This window comes from Aulonocara sp. 'chitande type north' Nkhata Bay, linkage group LG11, assembly GCF_057382095.1.
Source record: "Aulonocara sp. 'chitande type north' Nkhata Bay isolate Kocher_YH1m ecotype deep benthic linkage group LG11, A_spYH_male_GT1.1, whole genome shotgun sequence".
Lineage (NCBI taxonomy): Eukaryota > Metazoa > Chordata > Actinopteri > Cichliformes > Cichlidae > Aulonocara > Aulonocara sp. 'chitande type north' Nkhata Bay.
Window position 1 is genome coordinate 29756843 of NC_141354.1, and position 21681 is coordinate 29778523.

At 41.0% G+C, this 21681-nt stretch overlaps 1 protein-coding gene across 2 annotated transcripts in view; it reads left to right on the top strand.

Moving 5' to 3' along the window:
* Window positions 1–200: 200 nt before the first annotated feature.
* Window positions 201–21681, top strand: part of znf804b (zinc finger protein 804B) — a 35760-nt gene continuing 14279 nt past the window's right edge. The window contains exons 1-2 of one of the 2 annotated variants that reach the window (XM_086311926.1): window positions 201–312; window positions 473–784. In XM_086311926.1, the coding sequence (XP_086168052.1) occupies window positions 632–784 (153 nt within the window). In that variant the 5' untranslated portion in view covers window positions 201–312; window positions 473–631. Of the gene's footprint in view, window positions 313–391; window positions 785–21681 lie in introns of those variants that run through there. The other variant, XM_086311928.1, reaches the window with a different exon arrangement.

The following is a 21681-nucleotide window of genomic DNA, read 5'->3' on the forward strand; positions in this document are numbered from 1 at the left end:
AGGTGCGTGAAGAGAAGGCGCACCTGCGAGAGTGTCTGCTGCACTCTTCTTTACTGAGAACTCAAATTGGGGTGCCGCTGTTGCTGTTTGGCTGAGGCTGCCTGCACTTTACAGACTCGACCAGTGGACGGGGGGGGGGGGGGGGGGACGGGGAAGAGAGAGCGAGAGGAGGGGTGAGCGAGAGAGGGGGTGTGTGTGAAACAGAGACTGGATGGATCCCTCTCTTCCTCTGGCACTCCACAGGCGCTCATTCATTTATTTAAGCCTGGCCGACGACAGCATGCCAAACGCAGACTCCAGCATCAGAGCTCGGTCAGTAGGCTCTAGCATCCTCATCTATGAAACTGTCTCTCATTCTTTTTAGTCTTTTTGTCTCTTCTGTGTTCACGCATTTACACGAACGCGCGCATCTAAGAAGCAGGTACAGTCTTAATAAACAGCAATTCTCCTCTCTTGTCTTTTTCTCGCGCAGACAGAGACTTTCCAACAGAGGACAGCAGGAGTGAGACCCCCCTCCTCTTCTCGCACCGCTCCGACAACGTTCCTACCTGCACAGCCTCCCAGCAGGACTTGACTTGGCGCTCATCGGACACCGCCGACACCCAGGACCAACGTGGGAAAAAAAACATTTATGGGCCCCAAACCTCGCGAGGCCCCCGGGATGGCGTGCAGCGCGTGCTACTACCTGGTTATCAGCTCCACACACCTGAGTAATGGACACTTCAGGCGCGTCAAGGGAGTCTTCAGAGGACCTCTGTGTCCATCCGCAAACAGTGACTCACCGGTAGGACAGCATACAGGCTCTGACAGATTTCTCTAGATGTGTGTGGGTTTGAGCAATCAAGTTTGAAAGAGTTCAAGTGAAGTGTTTTTTTTTCCCTCTATTTTTGGAGATATGGGATTTATAACGTATGTAAAGTTAAGTGATGTCATAGGAAGTCCAAGTATAGGGAGGAAAATGTGTGTGTGTGTCCGTGTGTGTAAACTGTGGGAGAAACACTCAAGTGCCCAGCAGACCCAGCCGTGCTGTCATACGGTACTGAATAGGTGAATATTTCTGCAGAGGATGATAATTTCCTGAGCCTTAAGGAGATTTTTTGATTGGGGGGGGGGCAGGAGATGTGAATATTTTAAGCTTAGGGGAAAAAATTGGTGTATCCAACCATGAAGCCATTGTCCCTCCTTGCCCCCTTCTCCCTCTCATGGCTATGGGAATTAAACGAATCAAATTACATTAGTTCTTTGAGGAGGAAATGAGTTGCCCTGACAAAAATAGGCCTAATTACCTGGGGAGTATTTGTACGTGTTTGTTTTCTCTCTCTGTGTGTGTGTGTGTGTGTGTGTGTGTGTGTGTGTGTGTGTGTGTGTGTGTGTGTGTGTGTGTGCGTGTGTGTAAGAAAGAAAGAGAGAAAAACCAGTCTAGGCTTGTAGAGTATAGTTTCCTGACCTTTCCACGCTGCTCATGATTCCTTTGAGCCAAGAAACTGGCATTCAGTTGTAAACTGTCTTTCAGTGTATTTGAGGGTCTGTGCATGTTTGTGTGCACACCTGTATGGATAAAGGAATATGTGTAGTAGAAAGGGTTTTTAAAAAAAAAAAAAAAAAGAGTAAGAGTAAGAGAGCAATGAAAACAAGGCATAGAGAGAAGCAAAAGAAATGGCAGCAAATGTAAATATGTATGTGATATTTTAGACCGTGTGAATTAGGGTGGTCTCTGCATCTCCATATCTCTCGCCGTTTGTAGCCTACGTTTTGCGTTTTGTGTGTTGTACATCCAGGAGCTGCTCCAAGGGTCTCTGGTAATCACACATTATTCATGAGCTCTTAATGTGAGACGAGACAAACTGGCGGAGCTGATGACAAGTTTGATGAGAAAGGAGGAAAGGAGCAGCTGGTATGTGTGTATAAGTGCGTGAGTGTGTGTGTGTATGTGTGTGTTCATACTGAAGTCATTACCAGTCTGTCATGTTCGGCCCGCGTTCACTGTGTGATGGGAATGAGCGAACAGTGTTGAGCAGACACAGTCAGACTGGCAGAGATGGTGCAAGGAATATTCTTGCAAACTTTTAAACACACGGAAATGATTTCTGTGCGTCTGCCACACAGTTTAGATTCAGCATGCGCAGCACATGTTTCCATTTCTACAAATTAGGGCTTCTTCTGTTGTATTTGATCATTTCTCAGAACCCTCTTATCTTCTTGTAAGATCATTAAACACTCAGTCTTTATTGCTCCTGCAACAAGTTTAACCTCCTCCCAGAAATCACTCTAAATTCTCAAAGGAACTCTTACTTGAATTCATTTGAAGCTTAATGACTATTTTAGGCATATCTATATTTTTAGACTAATGAATGCATAGGCTCCCGGGCAGCCATTCTTTTCCAAATTCGGCATGTTATGAAGAATCGTTGAACTACTTGTCACTTGTTTGGGATAAGTAATCCGTTAGAGTGTAGTATGTCTTTTAAAGATTTGTCAAACTTTCATGACACACATAGGATGAGCTTACAGTTGTTTCCCGCACACCAAAATCCGTTAGTATCCTCATCCTTAGCATTGAGAAAGTACGTGTGAAGCAGTTTAATACCAGATTATACATTGGGTGCAATTGGCCTAAGTATAAAGGATATATTGTATCCAGATATATGTTGTGTAATATCAGAGTAATTTAGAGGTTTCTGGAACAGTTCTGGTGCAGTTTTACCTTTTTCCAAGTTGTATGGAGGCGAGGAAAAACTCTAAAGAGGTCAAAGCTCCTGCAGTGGTTATGTAGTATATAGAACAACTTTACTGCGTGAATGACGCATATCACCTCCCAGGCTTCATTGGGGTTATTATGATAAAGGTTTAAAGCTAAGACATATCAGATGGTGGCAAGGATGTGTTCAAAGTTGCTAACTAATCAGTTTTATATGAATTGATGGACCCGTGGGCTATGCTGAGATCTCTGCTATGTTATAAAGTAAGACTCAGAGTGAAAGTTAAAAGCAACATAATGTCTTTTACCTGCACCCAAGCACAGAGGCTCTGTCTGGGTGCCCAGTCACTCAGCAATAAAGACAAAGAGGTGCGCCTCTCTCCCCGAGCGACTGCAGAACAATATTGGAAACAGATTTGTCACGAGGTGGTTAATAAGATAAAAAAGTGGAAGTAAAATGTCATTAAAACGTGCTTTGAGAGAGCAGCACTCAAGCTGAGATTGGATACATTTCCACATTTAAGGAACAGATATCACATCACAAAATCAATAAGTAATAAACAACAACCCATTTGATTCTCTTTTCAATAAAATGCTAATAAGCTGTAGGTTTATATGTGTATATACAACAAACCTAAGCCATTATGATATTGGGAGTTTTCACCCTTTTGAAAATTCACATTAAAATAGAAACACACAGGTGCGATCCTGGCAAAATGCTACTTGATTTATACCATATGATAAAAGCAGAAACAATATGAAAACAGCAAAACTGCCATCATCATTTTATTATTCACACCTGGGATTTACCTGATGTGATACGGCATCATGGCTTCAGCATAAAAGCCCCATGATTATAAATAGTTGAACTGTTACAGTGAACCATCAAAACAGATATGACACTGAAAATTAGGAATCTCTACAGGCCACATTTCAAATCTGTAACCCTTCAAATATCATCAAAAAGAAGAAATCCCATCAAAGAAAACCATTCAAGCAAAAAACATGAGCAGCAGCTGCTCTGAAGATTCCCTTTCACCCGTAGTATACAGTAGATTCAAGCGTTCCTGACAAAAAAAAAGAAGAAAGAAAGAAAAAACATTGAATCCATAGCAGCTTACAGGCTTAACTGTAGCTGACCTCCATGTGAACAGACAGAGACAAGTAAAAATAGAAGTTAGAATTTTACTGAATACATTTTTTAGACTACAAGCTCTGTTTTTCAGGTGTTATTCATGGTACGAAGGACATCATTTACCTCCAAGGCCATGTCCAAACTAATGAACATAAATCTACATGTGGAAAGTTCAGCAAAACGCTGGCCAAGCATGTTTAGAAGGTCAAAAAAAAAACCTCGCTTTCAGATTTATCCATATTAGTTTAGACAAGGCTCGAGCCTGTCAGCATGATACAGAATCTGCGGTCGTGGTCAAGGAGTTCAAATGTGACTGCCTGCGTTAGGTGAAAGTTAGCCCTTCAGTCAGGAACCAGTGAATTGAACGCATCTCTTCAAGGTGGTTAAACATGCTGAGCAGCATCTTTTGCCCCCGTCCGTCCTGTTGTAGGGAACGCCACGCCAGGCAGAACAGCAGACGCTCTTTGATTTAGCTCAGATCAATTGACTACAAAGGATTTTACAGCTGGGATTTGTCAGGAGTAACTTCTTGTGTCTACACTTTGATAAGGCGGCATTAAGCAAACACTGGGTGCCAATCAATGCACACATTGCCCCCTTTTTTACCACAAAAAAAAGAATTGTGTTTGTTAAAATCCTTTTGTTTTGTTGCTTAGTTAGCATCCACACAGTGTAGCATGGGAGATCTAGATTGGGATTTTATTTATTACTACTTTATTGCTACCAATTAGTCACTGCGATAGGCCCCTTGGATGTTTCTAACTTTCGGATCCTGCATGTATATTAGTACTTAATCATCACTGATGAGTCACTCCTAAATCTCTTGTTAACACCTCAAAGGTTTTTTGGTTTTTTTGGTTTCGGCGTCAACATTGAGGGAGGACAGCAGGAGCGAAAAGGTGTGTGCAAAGAGGACAAAGTCATGCATGATGCTTCTCTCAGTTCCAATGGATCCAAACTGTCTTTCTCTCGCTTTCCTTTACACACACACACATACACACACATTCACGGCTATAATATTCTACTAGAAGTGGGGGTGGACTGTGTGTATGTGTGTGTATGTGCATACTTACTGTTCATCCCCTGAAGACCACTTTGATGTATATTTCACTGCCGTTGCAGGAAACAGATCACTGGCTATCCAGCACGGTGTCAAAGTGAGTGCCAATGCGGCAGTGTGTGTGTGTGTGTGTGTGTGTGTGTTTGTGACTCCACATTTGCTCCCCCCTGTTTTCATTGATTCCACAGGGAGCTGAACAGTGTTTATGTAAATGAGGTGGCATTTAAACATATGCCCCGAACAATTACCTTGAAACAACTGTTTAGCTGCACAAAAACAGTGCCGTGTTCAGAGCGAGCCAAGTGGTTAGCTTTAAATATTAAGCCATAATAAGGGGACAGAGGTGAGATGAGCCAGCCGGTTGGCTATTTAGCTTGCTAGTTTTCTCGTGGACGCTAATGCATTCCACAAGAATCTAACCCAGGGGCCTTAAATGATGATCATAATAGTAAGTGATCCAGCCTCAGTGTTAAAAGGACTCAGAAGAGAGGATCAAGGTGGTAATTGCGGTTCAGCAAATGTCAGAAAGAAAAAGAGTTAAACGTTAGCTTGAGATGAAGAAATGTCTGTGAGAAAAGCTCAAGAGCAGCTGTTGACTTGCTGTGTTGTCACAGCTGCGGAGTCAAGGCTCTCTTTGCTGCAGTCGCTCACACAAAGTCTAATGTTATTGCACACATACACGTGCACACGCACCAAGTCAGCCATTAAGTGGCATTAGAGCCGTTTGAGAGTGAGCAGGTGAGTGCTGCTGAATGTGAAAGTTCTGTATGACTGGACCATTCCTGCTGACCACTGCAAAGTGCTCCCACTGATCACCGCTAATGTCCTCCATCACAGTTTACGCTCAACACTCTGGAGAGTGTGTGTGTGTGTGTGTGTGTGTGTGTGTGTGTGTGTGTGTGTGTGTGTGTGTGTGTGTGTGTGTGTGTGTGTGTGTGTGTTGGAGAGAAAGGTGGATAATTGGGACAGATGGGTGAGATAGGATGAAAAGAAGGAGGAGGGCGAGCAGGAGAAAGAGACAGTTGGCATCGATTTTAACACTCTCTCAAGCCTTTATTGACATTTCATTTAGCTAATGAATTCATTAGTGCTTCATAGCATAATAACCTCTACTTGATAACCAGGATGATTCCCCAGAGGAATAGTGCTGCCTATACTCTGCTGCTTCTCTATTTTCTGGCTCTTCCAGTTTGATTCTCAGCTTTCTTCATTTTATTTTTTTTTATTAATCCACCTTAGCTTTTTTTCCTTCTACCCTGCAAGTTTCTTCCCTGTTTGTTTGGAATGCATTGTGTAGCTTGTAAATGAACCCAGCGTCTGAGGTGACATAACCTGCCAGTCTCTTAACAACAGCGCAGCGTGCCCTCAGGAATGGAGAAATGAAGGAGATGCAAGATGTTTGAGCATCCTCAGCCTTTATTTATCTGTAGGTGCCTTTGTGCTTCTACTCCTGTGTGCGCGCTAGCTTTGTGGCGCTTGTTCATTGGAGATGGAGATGATCTTTATATATTTTACTGACAAGTCTTTATTTGTGCATCTTTGACTTGCTACCTCCTGACACACACACAGATGTACACACACGCACACACAGCTTTGACTTGAATGAATTCAACGACCATTTGAACTTCCACAAAAAAAGTATTTTTCAATCACAAAACGTTTGATGATTCATCCCCGAGAGATTGTATTTTTACACATTTACAACCTTCCATTTGGACTAAAAGTTCTACCTGACCTCTTTATAATTTGGAAGAATTTATTAACTCCAGTTTGGGTCCGATGTCTATGGCTTCGAGGGCAAAGATGCCTGCAGGGCTGATTTAACTTGCAAGGGCTTTGCGTAGGAGTGTGCGAGCATATCTAGAGGGCAAAGAGTGGCTGAGCGTTTGGTAATAGTTGTGGTAAAAGAATAGCGAGGGCCTCTCGTGCTGATTTTATAGCCACAGGATGAGCAAGCATCTTTAAAGCACAGATCTTGGCATTATACGCATGTTGTGGGAAAGACACGAATTCTGTAGACTCATACGTGTCTGCTCACAGGCACAGCAGATGGCCAAGCTCTCATTCTGTATATTACCTGGGGACAGATGTTTGTCTGTGTGGTCATTAGTGATCACAGCTTCAGATAATCACCTGGAGACACACCAGCACATAAACACACACTCACGTACAATTAGTGAGTGTTTGATAATTACTGGATGTTTGATGAACCATCTGGAACAGCAGCTCAGGCGGAAATTGAAAGACACGCTCATAACAAAATCATACACACAAATACCCAAATCATAGTAATCAAACGTGTATCATTGAGCTTGTGCTAGAAAAAAAATATATATGTGAAATTGCAAAAAATAAACTAAGACAGGTGAGAGAAGAGAAGATGAAAGCATTTTTGCTTCACAGTCATTAGGATGTCACGTCTCATTCTGGGTTCGGTCTTATCCTCTTTAATTCCCTTGACATGATTTTCTCTGAAGTATAAACTTTGCTCCCCGCCCACCCTCCCTTTTTTCTTTTAAACTATAATTTGCAGCTAGCTTTTGTCTTCCCCTCTAACCATTTCTCTAGCCACTACCTTTGCTCTCAGCCCCTTCTCCCTGACACACCTCTTATATCCATCTCCTATTGCTTCTCATCTCATCTCTGAAGCCCATTCATTTTTTAGCAGGTCAAAGGTTCATCTGTTTAGGCGTTTGAATTGTGTGTGTATGCGTGTGTGTGTGAGAGAGAGAGAGACAGAGGAGGAGCGATAGGTATGCTGTGTGCGTGTTTGTGTGCATATCTGTGTACAGTATGCCTGTACGGGAGCGTGTGGGTGATGGGAGTAATATTGCAGTAGCAATATTGCTGAAAAATCCTTCAAGGGACGAAAGTGCAGAGAGGGTGCGCTTTATTTGATGGTCGGTTTCTCTGTTCTTCAATAACCTCCGTTTTACTCCTCTGCCTTTTATTCTGCCACTCTACCTGGATTCATTCTTTCATATAGGTGATGTAGCTGCAACTCGCTAAATACAGCCTGCATATTTGCATGTGCATTGCCTTACAGAAATTTGCACCTGCACTCTTGATTACCTGCGTGCGTTTTGGCTGCTGACACGGAGGCCAGGGTTAAGAGCAGCTCAGACAAATTAATTATCTCTCCTCTGAAGAAGGGATGACTCACTGAAAGAGAGGCTATGAACCAGCACCTCCCAGTTGAGCAGAAGCCCTGGAAATTCTCCCAGCTTAACGGGGACCAAGGGGCTCCTTCTGAATAAAGCAACTTGGATTTCTTTCACAGCTTGATCTTCACATCTTTTTTTTTTCTCCACTTTTCATGTGCATAAGGGTGATTTATAAAAATAACTACGACTGAAAGAAATCGAGCAGGCACTTTGCATTTAGAGATCAAAGTGGCAGAGGAATTTTAATGCATATGAACAAGTTTTACTTCCCTGGATTCGTTGACATAAGATCAAGGCTTTCATGTTGTGCTTTGCTGTGCCTTGAACAGAATAGGCTGTTATGGTGCACTGCGATCTATGTGACTTATACTGGTGTACTGCTGGTACGCCAGTATAGTCACATAGATGGCTCAAAGTCATACCACATATTAAATTAACGGAGTGACTTAGATTACTGTAAAACATATGAAATTTAAAGGTTTCTCCATTGTCTAGAAAATAGGGATGTAGTGCTCTGCTATCAAGTTGCTATGATGGCACATGTACAATCGATCTAGTACAACATGGTTAGAAACCTTTACTTACTGAAAAAAGTCATTGTTGGGATCAAGGATTCAGAACGTTGAAAAGGGTATTACTGAGCTATTACCTTTCTTTTAAAGTCTCTGTGAACCTGATAAAATCATAGTACAAGCAGGGCAAAAATACATGTAGTATTATCATAACATCATATGAAAGTCCATGTGTGTTCATTCTTATGTGCTCTCATGTTTATGTATTACAGCAGATAGGACCTACTAGGACATTCTGATAGTGCAGTCGGTCATGCATCAGTAACAGTGCATCGAATTATATCAGAGTTACCTCCACCAGCAGCGTGAGCCATGATGCAGACACTAATAATTCATGCCGTTTGCTTGCGTCTTCATATCAACAGTGATGGAGCAAACAACCCGCCGTAATTATCATGAGCAGCTGTCACGGCGAGTGAGAGGAGCCGTGTGGAGGAAATGAAGGGGGATCCAAACGCAGGCAGTAGTGGAGAGGTGAAGGTGGTTTATTGAACACAAAATGAGGACAAACAGCAAATGGAGCTCGAACTAAACTATACAGGGAAACAGCTAAACTATAGCGCAGAAACCAGAACATGAACATGAAGCAGGGCGAGCAGAAGCAGACGATGGTTAACAGCAGGGTGAACACACGAGCGAGACACGGTGGTTACACAGACGGACCAGCAACTACAATGATGGAGGACACGACTTAAATACACACAGAGAAACACGGGAATTACACACAGGTGGTGGACACAGCTGGGAATAATCCGTAAGACGAGACAGAGGTAAAACTGAACACTCACATAAGACGCAGACCTTCACAATAAAACATCACACGCAGGCTCGACATAGAGAGACAGACAGGAAATGACATATGAAACTAAGCCCACATCTTAAACCCAGACAAACAGAAACATGGAACTCTCATAATAGACATCATATTCATCACCATAACACGACAAGAGAACAAGAACACAATCCCTGATGCAAACTTAAATCAAAACACAATAAACTCAAAATACAGAACCGTGACAGCAGCAGCATTCCTGCGTTTAGCAGATTGGAGATGGCAGGCGCTCAGCTTAGCATTGTGCAGAAATGCCCTGGCTGCGTGCTGCAGGGATGGCAGGATCACAGTGGTCTACGAGCAGCCTCCAGCTACGCACTAGGCCTTGGCTAACGGCTTCATGGGCAGTGTGCCTGTTTCCTCTGTCTGATTGTGCATGTATGTTTGGCATGTTTGTGTTTCAGCATTTTTGGACAAGCCGCCCCTGGGGTGGGGGGGGCTTTCTTACCCTTGCTGTGAGGTATATTCTTACCCTGTAGTACTGGATTAGTTTCAACAGTGAATGGGAAGACATGGAAACAGCAGGAGTGGAGGTGAATGGAGAGGGGAGGAGAGGAGATGAAGGGAAACCCTACAACGATGAGAAGAAATATGTTGGTGGAGTGCGTGTGTGCCTGCATGGCGTGGGTGCTCATCAGTTTCCCTAAGATTCCTCTGCCATATAACCCAGAGGCAAACTCAAACTCTGTAAGATCTATTTCTCTCTGCTTGTTTTTGTCTCCTTGTCTTTCACTCTCTCCTCTCCACTTACCTATGCATTGTTATACGATTGTTTAGCTTGAGTGCAAAACATGGTTGTCTTTCAGGAAAGGCAACACATGTTCTGTGCAGTCCATGGGATTTTGAGCATATTGTCTTTAATCACTGGGTATTGTAGGGTTGCAGCTGTTGAGTGCTATTGTCATGTACAGTATAACCTTTATGAATCTGTATTCACAGCTCAAATGAACTTGGCTCTTCAAGGTATGACACAAATGAGGTTTTTTGGGGAGGTTTTTTTGCAGAAAGCATTAAAAATTGTATGAGCCATGCCCATCAGAGAGCAAGCCAACATGTATGAACTTTGTGTATTTGGCTGTTTGTGGGTGTGTGTTTGTGTTTATGCGCAAGAGTGTGAAAAATAGCAGCGTGTGATTTATGTAAATGAGTGTCATCGGCCGAGGAGAAGGCAGAATTCCCAGGCCTGATGAGTGGCTTAATGATTCATCAGCCTGGCTGAGGCAGGCATCAATAATGGATGACAGAGTGGGTCATGCAGGATTGCTCGCCCCTTGATTAAAGTGCTCCACAGCTAAACGCCTCACTTCCTCCCTCTTCTCACCCTACCTTCTATAAGGATAAATACAGAAGTGTGCGGTACATGCACATGCACACACACACACACACACACACACACACACACACACACACACACACACACTTGTGCATGTGGTCACACACCTCTTCCTCAATCTCTTTCTGTACAGCTTAATGTCATCTCACCTCTCACATGCTTAATAAGCTCTCATCCCCTCCTCATCTCCACACTCTGTTTCTTTGGTCTTAATCCAATCATAGTGAGTAAAAGAGGCAGAGAAAGGGGTAGAGAGCGAGAACAAGAGGGGGGAAAGAAGAAGATGGAAAGTGCAGGAGAAAAGAAGAGAAAAGCACAAATTAGGGCTTTATGATTTGTACAGAAATGGAAACCTTCTCTCTGGAGATAAGACAGGAACATAAATGTTCCTTCTTTACCCACAACACACAGAGTGGAAGGAGCCATTCTGCCTCTGTCTCTCGCTGTAAGCTCTTTGTGGGTGTGACAGGACAAATCTCTGTCTATTAGGGGACATAAACCTCTAAACCCTGAGCTACACGGCCATACATACTAATGCAGCCGTACTGAGGGCTGGATACAAGTTAGGAATGATAGCACGGGACACCCAGAGAAAGAAATGAATGTGGCAAGCAGGATGTTGAAAGCAGAGAAGAGAGTCCTGACGGGATTTCAATCCTGGCCAGCTCCAGGTCTTAACTGCTACAAAATCATATAGCACAGCAAAACCAGCTTTCAAAAAGTTGGACTGTTGTGCATGACAGAGCAATTCACTCAGCTGGCGTGTAAGTCCCCAGACAGTCTCCAATTTCAGCCTCTGATCTGTAGTATCTCTAGCCATCCATGCACTCGCACTGTAATGTGCCAAAGAAAAGATCACTCACTTATTGGACACACTCGTGTTATCCTCTGATAGCACAAATGAGCCAACACACATACAGTGAAACACTCACCTACATGAAAACTTCAAAAGAATCCGGAAGCACAATGTCTGAAAGAAAGCAATCATTCCTCAGCTACTCTTTCCTCGCGCGTACTCGCCACTCATCTTTGCAAGTTTCTGACTTGGCGAGACTTAGTCGAGCATTAAGAGTAGTGCGTAATCTTCGATCATATCAATCCTCTCTTTTAAATCTGTCACTTCCCAAACTGATTACCTTCATCTCCTTAACTTGTCTTTCACTCTAATCTGTATCATCGCACTCTGACAGATTACAGCCCTTGTTTGATCCCTTTAACAGATCCTCCTCAATCCCCTTTGAAGCAGTCAGTAAGCTGCCTTGTCTGGAGTGTGATTGACAGCACACGAGTATAAAGAAAACGTGGGTGTGTGTGTCTGCTTTATGTTTGCAGGTCTAATAACTTAACAGTGCTGTATATCCATTTATCCATGCAGAGTCTTCAGTTGTGTCTGTAATTTAAATGTCAAGAGTGTATCGTCCATATATTTCTACTTTTTTTTCTTTCTGCTATCTGGGAGGAGAAAAAAATTAATTTTGGAAGTGACATTTAGCAAGAGAGGAGAAAAGCCTAATAAGCCCAAGGTTTGAAAGACATATGACTGACAAGTGTTTTTAGTGCATAAAGAAGAACCAATAAGGAGGAAAAAATTTGGAGGAAGAAAAAATATAAATAAAAAAACTGACAGAAATGGTGGGTGGAGCAATCAGAGAGAAAACAGTGAAAGAATAAGAGATCATCACATCTCACCAGTCTATCCTTCTAAAGCTCTTCTGATATCATTTTCACCCCTCAGAGCAGCTTTGGAGAGAATCAAAGAGGAAAACAAGAGTTGCCAAAAAAAGAGACGGCACACAAAGCATTGACAATATACGCATTTAGAAACAGCAGAGACGACGGGTAAAGTTCAGCTCACCCACCATTGTTCTCACCATCCTTTGTCTCCCTGTAATTGGTATATGATTTTCGTTTTGATGTGCAGTGAAAGAACAGGAAGGGAATCTTTGTCTTTTTCACAGAAACAAATGCAAGTCCTTGAAGAGCACAGCGAGTAAGTGAGAGGTAGGATCATAAAAAATACATTCAAAGCCACAGTGGAGACCACAGTTTGTAGAACACCTGGGTATTCCAGGAATTTACATGCAGGCGTTCACGCTTTTGTGTTTGTGTCTCCCAAAGAGCGCAAATTGAATTCACAAAAATCCTAGAAAGCACCTATGGGTTATGTTTGTTCAAGTGGCGAAAATGTCTTAAGATGTCCTCTGCTTTTTGTGTCTGTAAGCTATGCTCTACCCGAGTGAATCAGTTTAACTCATGCCGCACAAGCCAGAGGCTAAGTTCACATTGTATTCAGGATAGTATGAACACAGAGAGATTGAGTGAGGAGGGTGGCGATGTTGAGAGGTGGACAGATTTTAAATGTGGGCACAGAATAGGATTGATCAATGGTAGAGCGCTTGAATAACTCCGTGAAAACAAGGTAGCCCTGTTGAATAGGGAGGAGAAATAGAGAGAGACAGAGGGGATGAGGGCAGGGAGGGGTGGACACATCAGCAGTGGGAGCTTTTTGGCCTTGCATTGTGATGGACAGGGAATTAAATTTTGATTGCTTGCTGAGTGATCGTTTGGTTGGGCCTTGTGACTAATCATAGATTTATGGCTTCAACAGGAGAGCACTGCAATTTGTCGATGCTACAGACTCCCTACTGTAGCCCGACACAAAAGCAGTGCAGCTATTTTGAGGCTTTTGAATAAAGTTCTTTTATTATTTTTTTCCACTTCTTTTATGTTTGGGTGGTATTGCCTTTAAATCTATCAACAGAATATATATTCTTACAGATATGTTCAGACCAGTTTTTGCTTACAGCTGTAACATTGTTTAGAAATGTGTGAAAGCCAAACATACAGATAGACTGAAAGTATTTACATAGTAACAAATTCTAGGCTTTCTGATGTGCATTTTAATAAAACATAGACTGCAAAACTAGAATACTTGCTTCCAACTAGCTTGAAAGTCAAAATTTGCTATGGCCACTTTTATTCTTCAACACAGCCTGAACTCTCAAGCTTTTTTCATCATTTCTTTAAGTAGCTCTCAGGAATAGGTCTTCAGGCTTCTTGAAGGACTTTTAAAGCTTTTCTTTGGCTGTTTGCTGTCTTTTATTCTGCTCTTTGTCAGTATGATCCCACACTGCTTCAATTATTTTGAGGTCCGATGCCAATCATGACTGCAGGTGTTCCACTGTGTGTGTGTTTTTTATCCAGGTGTGCGTTTAGTGCAATGGCAGTGTGTTTTACATGATGCTGTCAACAATCAGGAGACTCTTTCCAGATGACATTGCATGATAGATCAAAAGCTGACAGTATTTTTTGTTGATTATTCAGTCCAGTTCTGACATATGACATAGAAACTGAACATTTAACAGTATTTCCTGAAAACCGTCTTTTGTCTGATCATTTCCTAATAACATTTACATTTACAATAATGGATTACACAGAGGTACGGAAAAGATTTCATCACAGCAGCTGTCTTTCTGAAAGAGCTGTAATTGAGTTTAAGGATATAATTCATCTACTGTTATCTTCTTCAGTGCCTTGCGCCAACACAATTCAAAGCGGCTATCTGAATGCTACTCCCACAGAGGTTGATTATCTTGTTAATATTTATACTTCTTCACTGCATACCACTTTAGATACAGTAACTCCTCTGAAAAAGAGAAGTACCTGATTTCCTAGTGTAACTCTCAAACACTCACCTTAAAGCAGATAACTCGTAAGCTGGAGAAATCATTTCTTCACAAATAAAATTCTAACCATTAGAGAAAAACTTGCTCATAATCATCTCACAGATGTAACATTATGTACAGTTAACTTCAATAATTACTTCCTCCAAACCATCAACGTGTCTTTCAGACCTCATTCCTACAAGACTGCTCAAGGAAGTCCTGCCATTAATTAATGTTTCAATCGCAAATATGATCAACCTATCTCTAATAATCGGCTATGTACAGGCCTTCAAGTTGGCTGTAGTTAAACCTTTACTCAAAAAGCCATCTCTAGACCCAGCAGTCTTAGCTAATTATAGGCCAATCTCCAACCTTCCTTTCATATCAAAAATCCTTGAAAGAGTAGTTGTCAAACAGCTAACAGATCATCTGCAGAGGAATGGTTTATTTGAAGAGTTTCAGTCAGGTTTCAGAGCTCAGCACAGCACAGAAACAGCTTTAGTGAAGGTTACAAATGATCTTCTTATGGCCTCTGACAGTGGACTCATCTCTGTGCTTGTCCTGCTAGACTATTAGAACAATTAGAGCACGCTGTAGGTATTACAGGTACTGCACTGAAGTGGTTTAAATCATATATAATGAATAGACTTCAATTTATTCATGTAAACGGAGAGTCCTCTTCACACAATTATAGAGTTCCACAGGGTTCCATGCTAGGACCAATTCTGTTTGCATTACACATGCTTCCCTTAGGCAGTACCATCAGAAGGCATAGCATACATTTTCACCGTTATGCAGATGACACACAACTTTGTCTATCCATGAAGCCAGATAACACAAACCAATTAGTTAAACTGCAGGAATGTCTTAAAGACAAAAAGACCTGGATGACCGCGAACTTTCTGCTTCTTAATTCAGATAAAACTGAGGTTATTGTACTCGGCCCTGAAAATCTTGGAAATATGGTTCCTAGTCAGATGCTTACTCTGGATGGCATTACCTTGGTTTCCAGTAACACTGTGAGGAATCTTGGAGTTGTTTTTGACCAGGACATGTGCTTCTATATTCAACTTCAATATTCCTTCAATATTGAACAATTATGTAGGACTGCTTTCTTCCATTTGCATAATATATTCAAAATGAGAAACATCCTGTCTCAGAGTGATGCTGAAAAACTAGTTCATGCATTTATTACTTCTAGGCTGGACTACTGTAATTCATTATTATCAGGAAGTCCTAAAAAGCCTCCCATTGATCCAAAATGCAGCAAGAGTACTGAAAGGTACGAGAAACAGAGAGCGCATTTCTCCTATATTGGCTTCTCTTCATTGGCTCCCTGTTAAATCCAGAATTTACAATCCTGCTCCTCCTATACAAGTCTTGAAAAATCTTACTGACCTTATACTACCCTATCCAATCACCCCATTAGAGCTCTTTGCTCTCAGACCACAGGCTTACTTGTGGTTCCTAGAGTATTTAAAAGTAGAATGGGAGGCAGAGGCTTTCGTTTTTAGGCGCGTCTTCTGTGGAACCAGCTTCTAGTTTGGATTCAGGAGACAGACACCGTCTCTACTTTTAAGATTAGGCTTAAAACTTTCCTTTTTGATAAAGTATACAGTTAGGGCTGGATCAGGTAACCCTGAATTATCCCTAGTTACATCGCAACAGGTCTAGGCTGCTGGAGGATTCCAGTGATGCACTGAGTGCTTCTTCTTCAGTCACCTTTGTCATTCACTATGTGTTTATACACCTTTCTGTATTTAACTATTTGTTATATTCATCTCATAAATAATAACATATCATTGTTGGGGTTTTCTCTGTTTTCTTTGCATTATTGTAGGGTGCCGTAAAATACTTACCCTACTTACTTACCTTACAATATAAAGCGCCTTTGTTGTCATTTTGCATTATATAAATTTCATGTGTAATTTGTCATACCTCAGCCTTTTCTCCTCGTTTCCCTTCCTTAAGAATGGGTTCATCCACCGTCCACTGAGATCATTTCTGACGGTGTCAGATGGGCCAGATGCATCTCTCAGGTCCTGTGTCAGGTCTTTAATGGATTTTTTTTTTGTTTCTGAAGGACATGATTTTCAGATACTGTTTATCTGCATTAGATATTTTTTTAGGCCTCTCACTTTTTCTTTTGTCCACCACTTCTCCAGTTTCCTCATTTTTTGTGCGTCTAGACAAAACAGAGGTTCATTGTTATTGTGAATATTACATCCAATGTGTAATTAAAACTGGAATTTTATCCTTTCCCATTTTTCCTCATTCAAAGTCCATAGAGAGACCATACAAATGTGTTGTATATATGCTATATGTGTGTAAATATTTACTGGACTGAAATAGCAACAATTAAAAATAAGAATCAGATTTAAGAGTAAACATAAATGTCCATGTCAGCTACAATGGATGCAAAGAAATTAAGGATTGAATCTATTCTTTGTTTCAGAAATGGCAACAAAGGGGGCAGGAGAAATAATCAAATAAAATCTCTCGCTATTATTTACTTATTCAGTTTGGTTTGTGCATGCAGCTCAGCTTAAAAGGTCAGAAGGAGCGGTAACAATTTGTTATACTTCACGGTACTCACTGATGATGTCATGGTGTAGAGGATTGTGCTTTAGATAGTTACAGTTTACACACACACACAAACAATGAAATATGGCACACCTGACAGAAGTTTACTGGAATACACATTGTGCTTTTATTTGCTGGAGTCTCACTTTGTGAAATATTTTAGCCTTTCTACTTTCTCTTTAACAGAAGTCGCTGGTAGTTTGAGAGATTATGAAACTCACTGGTACTAAAACATCTGTCCTTTTGGCTGTGAAAAAGCCCTAATGACCATATGTATGGTCAACACATCTGTGATTTTGGCTGTGGTTATTCCATCTACTTGTTTTGGCCATACCTCTAACTGGCAGTAACGATCTGGAGTAAACAAAGATATACAAACACACGTACAAACAACATCAGACAGTTGCGCACAGACAAAAACACCGTAAAGCCTGGGCGTAGATTTTTCCACAGTAAATGGAAAAATGTTTGGGTAGCACAGAGCACGCAGGCATATTAAAGGCAGTCAAGGGAGATACATCGGGGCTGCAAATATCAGCTCATTAACGCTAAGCTATCCTGCTTGGCATGCATGTTTGTGCACAAAAATGTCTGCCACTGAGCTTTACAGGTCATTACAGTAATGAGTAATTTAGGCCTCGGGTCAACAACTGTCACCGGCTACCGAAAAAAATGCAGGAGTGTGAACGCATCTGACGGAAACACGTCACAGCTTTAGACACAGGTAGAGAGAAAAAAGAGTGGCAGATTAATGTAAATGATTTGAGAGAGCAGAGCGAAGCACAAGGCAAAAAAAAAAAAAAAAAACTTGCTGAATTATTTTTAATTTCAATTCATTTTTTTTCTGTTCATTGCCGTTGCTAAGTTAGGGTGATAATTATAGCGGAAGATAATTAAAGATTTAATTGGGCTTGATAAAACTTTTGGAATTGTTTATTGAATTGTTCTCAAAACCAGAGGTAACAATTAGAAGTTCTGTAAAGTCACATGTCTGTTTGTCATAGTTTATGCTTCTCACCTCGTCTCCTTTTCATCTCTTTACCACTGAAACATCTAAAACCTCCAGAACAAACGAGAAGAAGAAAAAGATTTCAGCCAGTAAGAGAAAGAGAGAGAGCACTTTTGGATATCATGCTTCATATAGGCCATACACACATTCATGTGAATAACAAACAGGAGCATCAGCTGATAACATAGTGATCAGTCCTTTTATATAAGTCAATTAAAAGAACAACAGCACATTATTGAAAAATTAAAATATACTCTCTAATAGTAAGATTAAGGCATCATCACAGATGGCATGCATAAGCGAAGCGAAATTAGCAATAACGAGAAAACTGCTAATTGGCCTGTATTTTGTATGCTCTGTGTCTGCAGCTGCTCTGCGACGGTAAATTCTATAACAATAGTTTCTTCAAAGTTGGTCATACTCATCAAGTTTTTACCATATTTTTTCCTCCACCCCCTGCAGTAGAAGTTCTCTTCAGTGGAAGTTAATATATATGAACAGAGAGAATCTGTTTCTATCAGTTCTGTGCTACAAGGCTCGCTCTCGCTCTCTCGTCGTGGATTTATTATGCATGCACGAGTGTTGTTTCGCCCTATTTTTTGGATTTCACACTGAACCGGGATTGCGATTAAAGCTCGTGTTGCAGTGCTGTTAACAATTATCACATCTGATCAGTTACATTCGAGTAGGTCCGAGCCAAAGTGCCTCGTAATTTTGAGGAGATGCAAAATTTGCACTTGTTTTCCAATACTGTTCAAGTGCTCTCCACTCAGATTTGTATCTATTCCCGTTCATTTTTAAGCACACTGACGAATATACAGAGAAAGGGAGAGGCAGAAAATAAATAAAGTGAAAAAGTACATGAAATGCTTCCGAAATTTTCAGTAATACAATTACAATATTTTTATATCAACATCTCTGTGTTGGCTGTGTGTATATCTCAGGGTGTCATGTGGTAAGTGTAAACATATTGCTTTTTTATTTGGCCATTCCACTTCTTTAGTCAAATAAAAAGGTGTTTCTTATCAAATTTAGTCTACAGTTTTAACTAGTGGGGCACAAAGTAGGTGCCAGCTTCAACAAATGCCAATATCCTGACCAAATGTCCAACTGGGTTATTAACAAATAATAACTATGTACAACATAACATCAAATAGCAACTTACAATAAAGCCTATTAGAGCTCAGCACATGCTCACAATCTGAAACAGCTGGTGTTCTTAGCACACACCCTAAGCAGGGCCACCATTAGGGAGTTTTCCCACTAAAATGTCATTGCAGATTGGCGAGGGATAAAATCTGTGGTCCCCCTTTGGGCCCGGGTCCCCAAGCAGCTGTGAATAGGCACGCCTATTCACGAGACAGTGTGACTGGCTTCATCCCTCGATCCTTATCAAAAATGAATGTTTTTCCTTCGACCATGCTCCACTTGGAAACTTCCCTGGCAGTGAATTCATCATGTCCTTGGAGGAGGTCATGATCTCTCCGCATATGTCTCACCCAAACAACCACTTTTGTTTTACATTAGATCAAAGAAGTGAATGGCTCTCAAAATAATGTTACAGTATAGCTTTAATATAATACCAGTGCAAAAGCCTGTAACCGTTCTTCATTCTATCACTGAGTTGAATCTACAAGAATGTTGTTCAATATTTAATTACAACTTACAAGAAAGTGACCAGTGAGGAGGGAGAAACAATTTAGCTCGAGGGCAGCAGGCAGGGAATGAGATTTTAATTCTTTATTATAATGCATTTGATTAAATCATAACAAACTGTCACGTCAGTCACGCAGACAACAAATTGTAAACGACTACAGACTATTTCTCCCACTGTTTACCACGCCGAGCATAAAATGAAAGCTTCAAGTAAAGTGTTTTCAGCCCGAGTTTTCTTTGATTTTTCAGAATACATAACCACTCATACACTCTTACACAGACACCACATAAATTTGTTTTTTGACTCAAAATATTTGACTATCCTATTGAAATTAGCTCAAGTGGCTTTCAAAGAGTCATATTTAAGTTATAATATATTTCAGAGATATGCCACCAACTCCATTTTGTATTTTTAAAGGGTCCTAATTATTCTGCAAGAAGTTTCTCATTATGGCCTGCATGGTTTGCTGCTGTAATTCAGCTCAGTCAGTGAAGTATCCTATAGCTGTCTTTAGCTGGAAATCTTATTAATTAATTACTTGAAAACCTCATAAATTCATCCAGCTTCCTCTTTGTCCTTGACATGGTTCCACCTGAGTTCAATTCAATGTCAAGATGTAAGAGTTACATTATGACACTGATAAGCATATTATCATATGGTTCTTTGATTTATGGTGCTGTTCAGCAGTCTTGAAGGTCAACTCAGAGATGAAGAATTTAAAAAAAACAATGTAGTTACAGTTATTTAAAAATCATCTCCACAAGCCTCAGTGCAGCATGTTCACTGCTAATGAGCATTTTTTGATTTTATATACCATAGGAGTCATCAAAAAGAAAAAAAGGGGCAGTCTGAACTGTAATGATGGCAGTGAATGGTGCTGCCACAGTTTAAATCTCTAGAACTCCCAGACGTTCCCAAAAGGATATTCATGTTTGGGGGCATTTTTCATGAATATATTGTATATCATTAGTTTGCAGTGCACATATTCTCAAATGCTGACAAACCACGTCTGTAAAACACTTTAAGCGTGACGTGTTCATTTCCACAGCAGCTCAAAGACATTAAACTGTGTGTCTGAAACTCTGGTCATGGTCCAAAACGACTCCTATTTGTGGCACAATTTCAGTTATAAAAAGGGATAAATTGGCACTTCTCCTACAAACTGTGGATAAGCGCAAAGAAAAAGAAAAAAAGCATGGAAGCTCACAGCTCTGCACAAACACTCACACGCATAATCATGCAAACAATCAATGTCCATTCAGGTCTGCAGATACATCAGTTGTGCTTATTCTGCAAACAGATTCATGCCAGTGAGGTAAATTGAGGTCTAGATTAATTTGGCACCAGTATATCAGGTTGACACATTATGTGTGACTGTGCATGCATAAGTGTGTGTATAAGAGGGGACTAACTATGTAGAGGTGTTTCTATAAGAGTGCCTATAGTGGAAACTTGTATGAGATGTGAACATTTAAACCAAATGAAAGCTAGCGCGCTTGATTTCAGCATTCAGAAGAAAAATGGGCAACCTCTTGCCAAGACGCTTCTGACATAAACAAATGGCCTCCGAGTTGGCCCACGCACGCACACTTAAGTGCACGTTTCGGCTATGATGCGTTCACACCTTTTCTCACGTCTTTCTATGTATATTTTTCTCGTTGTTAAAAGTAATTATCCTGACAGAGTCAGAGAGGTGAGAAGAAAGGGTTTGGGAAAGGCAAGCGCACAGAAATATACAAAACCTCTCATGTACACACATCCACTGACATTCACTTACACGGTTCCTATGTAATCTTGCATAAGCCATACAGTTGACCAATTCACAGCATTCATTATCTCAATCTTATCACACCGGCAGCGCTCAAATGAGCACTGCTCCGGGTGATTGGATCATTTTCTTGCAGTGACTTAAGCCCGCGAGGCAGATCAATACCATGCACTCTTGGAACGTCACAGGATCAATGTATATTAGT